Genomic DNA, 12,564 nt, shown 5'->3' with positions numbered 1-12,564 from the left:
GAACCACCGCTATATGGCACCTTATATAAGAGTACAGACATCTCCAAATGTTCTCAAGTGTCACAGACTTCATAACTTCAGTGTGTCAGATCTGTAATGAGGATGTAGGTGAAATGTAGGAGACAGAGAGAGAGAGAGAGGGGGGGGGGGGGGGGGGATGGACATCTCAAATATAGACGAGATGTCATCACATGGTTATAAATCAGAGTGAGAGAAAGACCCAAAAACACTGTGTGTGTGTGTGTGTGTGTGTGTGTGTGTGCGCACTCTGTAAATCAGGCTCCATATAAAGTATGTGTGTGTCGCTATAAATCAGGCTTCATATAAAGTGTGATACAGGCATCAGATGACATAGCCGTGATAAAACCCGAAATATCGACAAGGAGGACACTGAGGTAAATCAATCAGGTTTGCTCACACACACACACACACACACACACGCAGGCACACACACACACACACACATACTGTACACACACCTCTAAATCCAGCCATCTAAATCCACAGCAACAGAGAGCTCAGAGCAAAGCCTTGCTTCAGACCAGAGCTATTTCACACCCTGCATCCTAAAACTTCTCTCTCACGCACACACTTGCGCACGCACGCTCACACACACACACACACACACACACACACACACACACACACACACTCTCTCTCTCTCTCTCTCTCTGTCTATCTTGCTCTATCATTTTTGTTTCTCTAATGCTTTATTTCTCATCTCCATTTGTCTTTCCATCTCTTTCTCTCTCTCAATCACCCGCACACGCACACACACACACTCTCTCTCTCTCTCTCACCCGCACACTCATACACACACACACTCTCTCTCGCTCTCTCTCTCACACACACACACACACACACACACACACACACAGACGCGCACACTAATAAACGCCTCCCTTAACGTCTCCATTATGTGGTTTGAAAGCAGTCTGGGCTATCTTTGTGTCTGTGAGGAAAAGTATAAAAAGACTTTGGGTTCAATGCTTCTGTTGCTTCACTCAACACTTATTCAGGGTGGGAGGTTCTCTCACAGCACAATATGAGTTTTGTTAAAAAAAATATAATTAAATATCAGATGTCCACATGACACCTAGACTTACAGACTGGATGCTCTAAATACTGGACACATTAAATGATGAATTTCAGGTGTTTTATTTTGTTTTTCTTCACACAAATATACAGACCTTTGGAATTGGTGTGTGTGTGTGTGCATACGCGCATGTGTGTGTGCATGTGTGTGCGTGCATGTGTGTGTCCATATGTGTTGCTCCCTCTGGGATTATGAACTCCGCCAAGGAGGTAATGTTTTATCTATGTCATCAGTTGTACTCAGTGATACTAGTTTGTGTTGAAGTCAGTTGTACTCAGTGATATTAGTTTGTGTTGAAGTCAGTTGTACTCAGTGATACTAGTTTGTGTTGAAGTCAGTTGTACTCAGTGATACTAGTTTGTGTTGAAGTCAGTTGTACTCAGTGATACTAGTTTGTGTTGAAGTCAGTTGTACTCAGTGATACTAGTTTGTGTTGAAGTCAGTTGTACTCAGTGATACTAGTTTGTGTTGAAGTCAGTTGTACTCAGTGATACTAGTTTGTGTTGAAGTCAGTTGTACTCAGTGATACTAGTTTGTGTTGAAGTCAGTTGTACTCAGTGATACTAGTTTGTGTTGAAGTCAGTTGTACTCAGTGATACTAGTTTGTGTTGAAGTCAGTTGTACTCAGTGATACTAGTTTGTGTTGAAGTCAGTTGTACTCAGTGATACTAGTTTGTGTTGAAGTCAGTTGTACTCAGTGATACTAGTTTGTGTTGAAGTCAGTTGTACTCAGTGATACTAGTTTGTGTTGAAGTCAGTTGTACTCAGTGATACTAGTTTGTGTTGAAGTCAGTTGTACTCAGTGATACTAGTTTGTGTTGAAGTCAGTTGTACTCAGTGATACTAGTTTGTGTTGAAGTCAGTTGTACTCAGTGATACTAGTTTGTGTTGAAGTCAGTTGTACTCAGTGATACTAGTTTGTGTTGAAGTCAGTTGTACTCAGTGATACTAGTTTGTGTTGAAGTCAGTTGTACTCAGTGATACTAGTTTGTGTTGAAGTCAGTTGTACTCAGTGATACTAGTTTGTGTTGAAGTCAGTTGTACTCAGTGATACTAGTTTGTGTTGAAGTCAGTTGTACTCAGTGATACTAGTTTGTGTTGAAGTCAGTTGTACTCAGTGATACTAGTTTGTGTTGAAGTCAGTTGTACTCAGTGATACTAGTTTGTGTTGAAGTCAGTTGTACTCAGTGATACTAGTTTGTGTTGAAGTCAGTTGTACTCAGTGATACTAGTTTGTGTTGAAGTCAGTTGTACTCAGTGATACTAGTTTGTGTTGAAGTCAGTTGTACTCAGTGATACTAGTTTGTGTTGAAGTCAGTTGTACTCAGTGATACTAGTTTGTGTTGAAGTCAGTTGTACTCAGTGATACTAGTTTGTGTTGAAGTCAGTTGTACTCAGTGATACTAGTTTGTGTTGAAGTCAGTTGTACTCAGTGATACTAGTTTGTGTTGAAGTCAGTTGTACTCAGTGATACTAGTTTGTGTTGAAGTCAGTTGTACTCAGTGATACTAGTTTGTGTTGAAGTCAGTTGTACTCAGTGATACTAGTTTGTGTTGAAGTCAGTCACAATGAATACTGTAAGCGAGTAATGGCTGAGGAGGTGGATGAATGAATGAAAAAACGGAATGGAAGAAAACAAGTGAGTGAGTGAGTGAGTGAAATGAGTATTAATGGAGTAAATGGTCGTCTGCATGAATGATTGAATGAGTGAGTGGAAGAAAGATTGAATAAATGTATATACAGTAGGATTTGTGTCCAATAAATTAAAAAAATAATGAATAAATCAATGTCCGAATGACCGAATAAATGATTGGATAGATAGATAGATAAATTAATCTAGTCAGCCCTATAAACACAAGCTTACTAAATACTAAATAGATTAAATGAACTAAAGTTGACAGTTATGGTGGAAAAAAAACATTGACTGTTATGGTGACACACACACACACACAGTTTCCAAATTGTTTACATTCTTGTTGGGGATGACACATTGACTGATGACAATTTAGTATTCCTGTCACTCTCCAGACGAGTCCAAACCAAATCTTCTGTTTCACCAGCCAGCCAGCGCAGCAACGTCACGTGTTCGTCCGCTGAAAACTCACTATTTTAGGGAGCCAACTAACTATTTGAGGATACATAGGACCTCTCAGTGATGTTTCATTCCAAACAGTTTGGCTAACATCGAAACAAAAGTGCTAGCCTGCAGCTGAAACATCGGTGCAAAAGCAAAAAATGTTACAGCAAACAGTGTGATCACACCTACATGTAGACTTCGTTTTGTTTCGTCTGAACCTGAGTGGAGAGGGTGACTTTTGAGGCGTAAATGTGTTTTTCTAACGCAATTTTCAGAAAGCATTTCAAAAGTCATAAAAGTGGTCCTCGTTTGTGAAGATTATCCTGCTGAACACAAACTTCGCTGTTTCATAAACCTTTGTTAACCACAGACCTTAGTTCATGCATTTAACCCAAATCTCCATACTAAAATCCCATTGGCTTTCCCCCTACGAACCAGCATGGCGACGATTTCTGGGTAAGCCTACAAAAATAGGTCATCCCTGCGGTGCTCTATATGTAGGTAGATGTAGATGTAGGTGTGTAGTGGCAGCTTTTGTTTTGGCTGCAACGGAATGGCTGCAACTCATCCACTCTGTCTCGCTGCTTTTGGGTTCGCGCACGTCACTTGAAAATCGGCTCACAGAATCGGCATTTTAGAGTGACCGGCGCAGATCACCGATCGAGGCCGATCACGTGAAAATCGGCCATTTCCGGTCACGTGAGTGATCACCTACATCTCCACCTACATCTCCACAGCAACGCTGTGTTTCAGCCGAAAGAGGCTCAGACTACACACACACACAAACACCCATGGACCACTCCCCCTAACCCCCCCCCTCCCGCCCCCCTCCCCTAAACCCCACCCCCCGCCTCCAGCAACTTCCCCCCGCTTTGCAACAACCCCCCCCCCCCCCCCCACCCCCCCCTTCCCTCCCACGATGAACCAAACCGGCGCTGTAATGGCAGCCTCCCTGGTGTCGTGGTGTGGGTTGTCTTTGCTGGTAACCCTGTACATTTACAACAAATGTATCTGTATTGTATAATATTGAAGTGTGCCTTTATTACTTTTTCTAACTAGTAATAATGTGAATTCAAATTGCTGGCGCTGTTCAATGGCGACCCGGTTTTGCTCTCCGACTCTGAGAGCGAACCAAGCAGAATTTCGCTCGTGATACTTGTACCATGAAGTGACAATAAAGTTAATCTCAATCTCATATGAGCATCGGTTAGGCTGTAAGGTGTCAGACATACTTCTACCCATAATCCCTTGTGTTTTGGGGTTGTTTCCTGTAGTAGATGGTTGGATTACGTTCTCACGCCTACTGAGCGCCTACAGTGACATATTTACCCTTTAGTTTCTACTCAGAAGACGCATCAGGTAGGCCTGCTGAGGTGATACTAGACTGTAGGCTTTTGCATGGTTATCATAGTGAGTTCGGCCCTTTAGCTCGACTTGCATTCTCACTACCAAGGAACTGCGCCAGAGCTTTTTGGGAAAGTGGACTGAGACCAGACCAGCCTCTCAAGATCGTCCGCATCCGAGAGCGGTTGCTGCGTTCATGTATGCCCAAACAAACTGAACTTTGTCTGAAATAAAGGCTCCAAAATGCTCCAAACGAGTTTACGAGTTACGAGTTTTTTCCAAAGCCATCATTCTCACCCGAACAAATGTACTGAACTAAAGGGGGAAATGCTGCAGGGTTCAAACAACAACAGAACAAACCGTTTCAAACATGCTCAGTGTGAGTGCAGCCTAACATGCTTGCTGTCAGTGTGAGTTCAGCCTAACATGCTCCGAGTGTGAGTGCAGCCTAACATGCTCAGTGTGAGTGCTGCAGCCTAACTCAGTGGCCACAGACAAAATTTTTGCAACAATTGTCTGGTGGTAATTTCAATGCAGACATATGATATGCTTGTCAAAGTAAACCTTTAATTCCTGAGACTTAGACAGATGGAATACCCATACAGACACACGTGTACGCACGCACGCGCGCGCGCACGCACGCACGCACGCACACACACACACACACACACACACACACACACACACACACACACACACACACACACACACACACACACACACACACACACACACACACACACACACACAGTTGTCCTCTTGGCTGCACAGGCTATTTCACACTTGCTAATTAATCCAAACGCACACATGCGGACGCAAGAATGTGGCTGACAGAATCAGAAAGAACGTATCATGACAAACTTCCTCTGATGCCTTTAACACAGCTGGCATAGACGTTTAGGTTTTAGCCGGCACGGTGGCTCAGCGGTTAGCACTGTACGTCGCCTCAGCAAGAAGGTCGTGGGTTCGAATCTCCACCCCGATCCTTTCTGTGTCGAGTTTGCATGTTCGCGTTTGCGTGGGTTTCCTCCGGGTGCTCCAGTTTCCTCTCACAGTCTAAAGATATGCAGAGTTGTATCGTAATGTAACGTAGTGAATGTATGATGTATTATGATGTAGGTAATGTGAACAGGGCACTCGTGAAAAAGAGAGCATTGCTCTCAGTGAGCCTCCCCTGTATAAATAAAGGTTAATTAATTAGCGTAATATAGGCTACCGATATTGACAAGATAACATCTTAGATCTTAGATATAAGAATATTGTGATATGGCACAAGTAAAGTATTACGGTAAAGTGATGTAGTCTAATTTACTGAACTTTAATACTGTTCTAGCTGTTCTATCATTTGCCTTTACCCACCTAGTCATTATATCCACATTGGATGATTATTGATCAAAAATCTCATTGTGTAAACGTTTTGTGAAAGCACCAACTTACAACTGAATATTTAGCCCCACTTAGTAGAAAATACCGAGATATATATAGCCTATCGTGTATCGCCATTCAGCCTCAAAATGATTTTTGCTCCATATCGCCCAGCCCTAGTTTAGATCATGTTGAACAGGAGAATTGACACACACACACACACACACACACACACACACACACACACACACACACACACACACACACCGTTCTTGATGTAAGATTTGAAAGAATGGTTGGTAGAGGATTATTTATTCAATTTGTTAGCGGAAAAAACATCGCAGGATTCTCTCAAGCCTTGAAAGAAAATGTAAGTAAGGCCTTTTTGAAAATGAATGGATGGATGACCTTGAAAACACTTAATGATCTCGCAACAGTTTTAAACAGTTTTTTCAATTAAGCCTCTCTGGTGTCCGATTTTGAGTCCTTGAAAGTAACAGAGAATTCCTTAAATTGGACGTTCAACCTACGTGTGGGAAATCTGACCAGATTATGATTATTAATTGAAAATGCATTTGCGGAACACGTGAAAAAATATCCAAGGTTGTATTTTGTGAATTTGAACTGTAATTAATTTCTGCTCTGAATATTCCGTTTTCATCTTTTATTTCAAACTAACAAGAAGCGCCGACTGATGTGACGCATCCGTATGACATCATCACTCTCTCTAGCTCTATCTCACACACACACACACACACACACACACACACACAGGTAGGTGTCCTCACCAGTGCACAGGGTTGATGGTTTTACTGGTGGCAGAGTTTTGGGTGCCGCCGTTGATCTTCGACACCTTTGGGTGCCGGGAACCCAGGGTCTTCTTTCCCTCCAGCATGGCCACTCACTCACACACACACACACACACACACACACACACACACAGACACACACACACACACAGTTGGGAAGCACACTTCCAAATATAAAGGTAAATCCAAAAAAAACACTAATTAGGAAAACAGAAAGCTCTGTGGTTTGTTATTTCCACGTTTAAAAAAGATAACTTTTCATTTTCCTCTTGTTTAATCCCAAGGTCATTCCAGTTGAGAGAACGATTCCTGATGTCATTCCTGAAGTGAACAGACTCTGAACGATCTCCACATGTTCAGAAAACAAGATCCAGGATAAAAAGAAAACGAAAAAAAAACACAGAAATCAGTCAGTAAAACCTCCCGAAAATAATTACTTCAACATTCCGTATTCTGGAATTCAAGCATTCCGGGGATTCAGGGGTCCAGGAATTCTGGAGGCTCAAGTCATTTAGCTCTCAATGGGATTCAAGCCGGGAGACTCAGAGCGGGATTATGAAGAACGCCGCACTTGTCCCTCTGAGCCAGCAGCTGGGGAGAGAGAGAGAGAGAGAGAGGGAGAGAGAGAGTGATGGGGGAGAGACAGAGGGAGGGAGAGAGAAGTGAATGAGAGCATGTGCTTGTGTGTGACATGGGTGTGTGTGTGTGTTTATTCAAGTGGTGCAGCTTAGCTAACGCCTCCATGACAATAGTGAATTTTGTGATAAAAGCATATACTTTGGTACACAATTATAGCCAAAAGCATTCCAAAAAGAATTGGATATAGAGCCATCGTGAATTTTGAAGAAAACTATTTATGATTTATTTTGCAGCCACAGATTGGCGGCCTATGGAAATTTTGGCTGCATAAGTTGTGCAGACTAGTCTGATATGGATGATCTTGGTGTTCTGAGCAATTCTATAAAGTTCCAAATTTGAATTCTTCAGCATAAAGAAATGCATGATTTGACACCAAGATCATCCATATCAGATTAGTCTACACAACTTTATTGCAGTTACAATTTCCATAGGCTGCCAGTCTGTGGCTGGGGGGGATTTTTTTTTACATCCAATTCTTTTTTAAATGCCTTCGGCTTTAAGTGTACCAAATTATATGCTTTTATCAAACAAAAATGCACAATTGTTACGATCATAATCATGTTTACGTATCTTCCAAATAAGAGGAAATGCTCTCTTCTTTATCTGTAACTGAACTGAATCTGCTGTGTTCACTGTAGTAGAATCTCTTCACTGGAAGTAGAGCAACCTGAATTGACAATCTCTTGCTCTCCCCCATCTCTCTCTCTCAATTGATTTGGCAAGAAAGGAAAGAACTGCAGTAATATTCGCTTTTAAGGTGACAAACTGAATTTAAAGTCACAAACCAAATGTTTTTTTTTAATTAGGCTATTAGGCTAAATAATGATTAATGCTATATAAGTCAAATGAATGTACATGTATATAGATCATGCTTCATACAAGGATGCAACTCAAAGGGCTTTACAGACATGATCAAAAACATGAGAGTAGGAATATAAGTAGTGTGTATAAAACAAGTAAAAGTGCAATGTAGTTCAAATAAGTGAATGACGTTCAGCAGTGAAACGAATTGATGCGAGTTTCAGTTTCAGTTTCAGTTTATTTGTAAAAGGACAGTACACATTAATCAACATTACTGTAAATGTGCCAGTCTTAGCCAGCTGGCTAATTCGCAGCTGCAGTCCTTTGGCAAGATGTTATAAGACCATAGAGCTGAAACAGAAGCATTAAAAGTATAGTACAATATTTACAACATAATACATCAAAACAATAATAAAATATCCCATGAACTAATTAGAAGTGATCACATGTTATCTTGTGGACCTGTTGCGAGATGTTTTTTGAGTGAGCATATAATGAGTGATAAAGATGTGTTGAATGTTTTCTCTTCCTCCCTGTCTGGCTCAATGCTGACCCCCTGTGACACAAAATGATAATAGGGAAAGATACTCTGTATAGACGGTTTTCACCAGAGCGCAACCACACAGCACTTCCTTTTTCTCAGCATTCAGCAAACTGCAGAAATATTCACTCAACATCGTTACTTTTGTTTTCGCTGCTCAGCTGTATAGACGGTTTTCACGGAATGGTCAGTCCTGCACTTGAATGTTTTTTTTTCTTTTATGTCCATAGCAAACACTGCAACAGGAAGTGAGCGGGGGTTCAATTTATAATGTTTTTGTTGTCAAGTTAAAACTGTCTATAGCATTTGCAAATAATTCTCAGCCTTTTTTTAACTAAATTGACTTTAAAATAGTTTCCATACTCTAACTTCACAATGTTTAAAGGTCTTCGAATCAGCCTTGAATAAAATGGGGTTTCCAACCCCAACCACTAACCCTAACCCTAACCCTAATAATACTATATAAATAATATACTATTGTTAACTGTTAATAATATTGTTAACTGAGATAATCAGTCATTGCTTTAATTCCACAAGAGTTCTGATTTATTTAACATGGCATTAATAAACGATTAAATACTTAAACTACATAATTTTATTTACTATCATTTTATAAACAATGTAGTAAATTTGCCTATCATTCATTACTTTCTAATTAACCCTGAAATAATAACGAATTAATACATTATAATGATCAATTCAGCATTTATTAATGATAGCTATTCTACAATTTATAAAATAATTTAAAGATATAGCCAGAAAAGAAAACTGACTCAGTTATTTCCTGTGATTGTCTGAACCTCCTCCTGCTCACTTTGTAGGATTAATCGTAAAACACTAAAACATAAACTGATTTGTGGGAGGAAACCAGACACTTACACTTATTGATATAAATTGATTATTAATAACTGATGAATACAAGAATAAGTGTGTGGAGAAACAGAGATACATCAGAGTCAGATGACCTTGTTAAAAGTATTATTTTAGTTTCACAACTTACAAAAAACAAAACAGACAGCAGTATAACATTGACCAGGACATAGTAGTATACATCAGAACAATGTAGTGCAACAAGTTTCACAGTCAGCTACTTACATGAATCAGCCAGGAGGGGACGCCAGAGCTCAGAGTATTCTGTACAGTACAAAACAATCCACATCCACAGGAGACATTACACTTCAGGAGAGTTTAGTGTCGGCTGGATTCATTTTCTGATTGAAATAAGAAGCTGCATGGCTTTGAATTAGAAAGACAGAAAGCTCAAATAAATAAATAAATCATTCCCTGTGTGCGCTTCAACTGATTGCTGTCGCTCACTGCAGAAAGAAACTCTTCTGATTAAAAACATAACAAAGAATATGAAAAGTTATTTCCAAAACTTCAACGTTCAGTTTGTGTCAAATCGAGGTGAAACGGAAAAGCTTGCATTTTGCCGATTTACTTATGCCTATAAAAATAATTTGTTTTAGTTTTGAGCATTTTAAAAGAGGTGGTGCCACTTTTTTGGAATGAAACTTCATACATAAATCAAGTCAAAAGGCCCATATCATGAGTGTGAACAGATTTGAGTGCAGACATGCTTTGAATGTTTAATAAGTGAAATATAAATGATGCCGTTTAGTCCCAATTCAACTTGTCTACTGATTGATGTGAAGTTTAATGTAAATATCATTAAATTACATACTCATATATTTATTTTCTGTGTCATATTATAAATGTTATCGTCACACTCGATCAGTTTCCACCCTGTTCTTATCTGATCAGTTTGTCTGTCACATTGCTTTTTTGTGTTAGTTTGGAACTGCTTTTGCCGGTGTTTTTGACTCTCACTTGCTCAAAGTAGTAATTTTGTCTCTTCTTTCCTTCATTATTGTATTTTATATAATTTTTTTAAATAACTTGGCCTTTATGTTTTATTGTATATTAACCAGCTTTAGAATAACAAAATAAATCACTAAAAATCACTCTTCCCTTACTCCCAATAATCTGAGTCACTGATTTCTGTGACAATTCAAATTCGTTAATGCCAACTTGAAATTTCCCATTGAATGCAGCACGCCGCCCACCCATCCACGCACTTTGTTCACGTTGTGTCTTTTAGACAATGAAATAAAAAATATATGCATATGTCCCACACCCTCCCATCTGTACATACAGTAGCCTATATCTATTGATATGTGCAATTTAATTCACGTGGTAATTCCGAGATGAATGCCTGCTTTTATATTTGGTCAGTTGGAGGGAAGCTATTGACTGCCTGGTGCAGAGTCATCGAGCAGTTTGTAGTTAGTTTGCTTTATTAAATTCTGCTCGTCGATGGCCCGGCAGACACCTCCAACAACCTTATAGAGCTCAACACTCAAGTGACTTTCCGTGACGCTTCCAGCTCACGGAAGAGAGTTCCCCATTCATTTTCTGCATAGACATTTAGAAAAATCCTTATATAACGAGTTTTAAGGCTGGAACCAATCAAGCCAACCTGTGACCAATTGACTCGTGAGTGACCATAAAACATTTCAGTTGGAGCAAAAACAAAAAAAATAACAGAAAAAAAAAAATCTAATGTTTGTTTTTGCTCCGACTGAAATGTTTTATGGTCACTCACTGTTGTAGAATGGAATGAATCAATACATTATTCATCCCACATAACCAGCACCTCACTTGAGCCGAGAATCCAATGGAACTGACATTTTTCTCTATCAATCACGATTCAGTAGATCACGGGTTGGCTTGGTTCCAGTCTTAAAACTCGTTACGTAAGGATTTGTCTATGCAGAAAATGAACGGGGAACTCTCTTCCGGGGCAAGAGATGTCACGTGACTGTTCAGCTCTACATAGCCATTACTCTAAGTTGAAAGAAAAGTTCAGTTACACAATGCATTCGCAAAGACCAACTTCCTGTTTGAATAATCTGGTCCCATTTTCGTAAAGTCTACTGGAAACCTTGGTGTAGCAATCTGACTCTGTCCCTACTGCGTTCAAGTCAACACAAGACGATCCCCGAAAAAACAGTTTGATCCTACAGCAATTGAAGAGTTTAATTCCAAAACAAAAAGGAATCGCTTTGGGAAAATGACACTACTTCAAACTCATAATTAAATTCCCGTAAAATGTAGAGGATCCAGTCGGGAAGAGATACCTAGTATCCTCTGAAAGGAAACATAATTTCTTTTCATTTTGTTTTGTCAATAATGTTGAAAATAGTAATGCGGGATTCACTGTTTGCCAGTGCTGGATTTCTCGTTTTGGAAGAAAACTCATTCAGATGATGATGTAACGCCAAGACATAAAAACAAACCCCTCCTCTCTCTTCATCTATCCTTCTCTCTCTCTCTGTTTGTGTTGTTAGTATTGAAGTCTACCCTGATAACATCAGTTTGGCCATATCAGTTCATTAGTTTGAGTTTCAAAGTCAAGTTCTAGTGTCCCCATGACAGCTGCTGACAAGAATTCCATTCTGGGGGGAAAGTGATCCCTTGTCTGTTGTTAGGAATGAAAATGGCCGAAGTTTCATATTTAAAGAACACGACGGCCCATCATTTTCTCCTTCTTCTCCTCCAGTCATCCGCCCGATCTTCCGACACCACCCGCTTTCTACGTTTACACGGACCGCAATAAACCCACTATTGACCTGACTCTAAACATGTCTGTTAAGGTGTTTAGTGTTTACATGCGTTGCTTATAGAATATACCATTCATATGCGTGTTTACACGCTACAGAGCAGAGTCCTGATTGACTGAAGACACGCCCACATGACACATCCTACGCCCTGCGTCAAGAATTTCCCTCCTGAATTGAACCTGAAAGCCTTTCTGTCACGTTGGCTGCTGTGTGAGGGACAAACAGGTTCGCACTTCTTCTGACCCGTGCCAGGCATTTTTCTTCTTCTT

The 12,564-nt window shown here is 40.0% G+C and overlaps 2 protein-coding genes across 2 annotated transcripts in view; both read right to left on the bottom strand.

Moving 5' to 3' along the window:
* The window catches only part of LOC310779500 (uncharacterized protein), a gene marked incomplete at both ends in the record, with an annotated part of 79,647 nt that extends 72,870 nt beyond the window's left edge, over positions 1–6,777 (bottom strand). The window contains one exon of the mRNA XM_083640031.1: positions 6,671–6,777. Within this exon, the coding sequence (XP_083496157.1) occupies positions 6,671–6,777 (107 nt within the window). The remainder of the gene's footprint in view (positions 1–6,670) is intronic.
* A 4,401-nt stretch (positions 6,778–11,178) lies between these two features.
* The window catches only part of LOC310779849 (type I phosphatidylinositol 4,5-bisphosphate 4-phosphatase-A-like), a 9,902-nt gene continuing 8,516 nt past the window's right edge, over positions 11,179–12,564 (bottom strand). The window contains exon 7 of the mRNA XM_083640354.1: positions 11,179–12,564. This exon is cut by the window's right edge and continues 717 nt beyond it. The gene's annotated coding sequence lies outside the window, so the exon portion shown is untranslated.

Source organism: Poromitra crassiceps, assembly GCF_964638095.1.
Source record: "Poromitra crassiceps genome assembly, chromosome: 7".
In the NCBI taxonomy this organism is placed as follows: domain Eukaryota; kingdom Metazoa; phylum Chordata; class Actinopteri; order Beryciformes; family Melamphaidae; genus Poromitra; species Poromitra crassiceps.
Note: the sequence above shows the minus strand (reverse complement) of the source record. Positions and strands in the feature narration are given on the sequence as shown.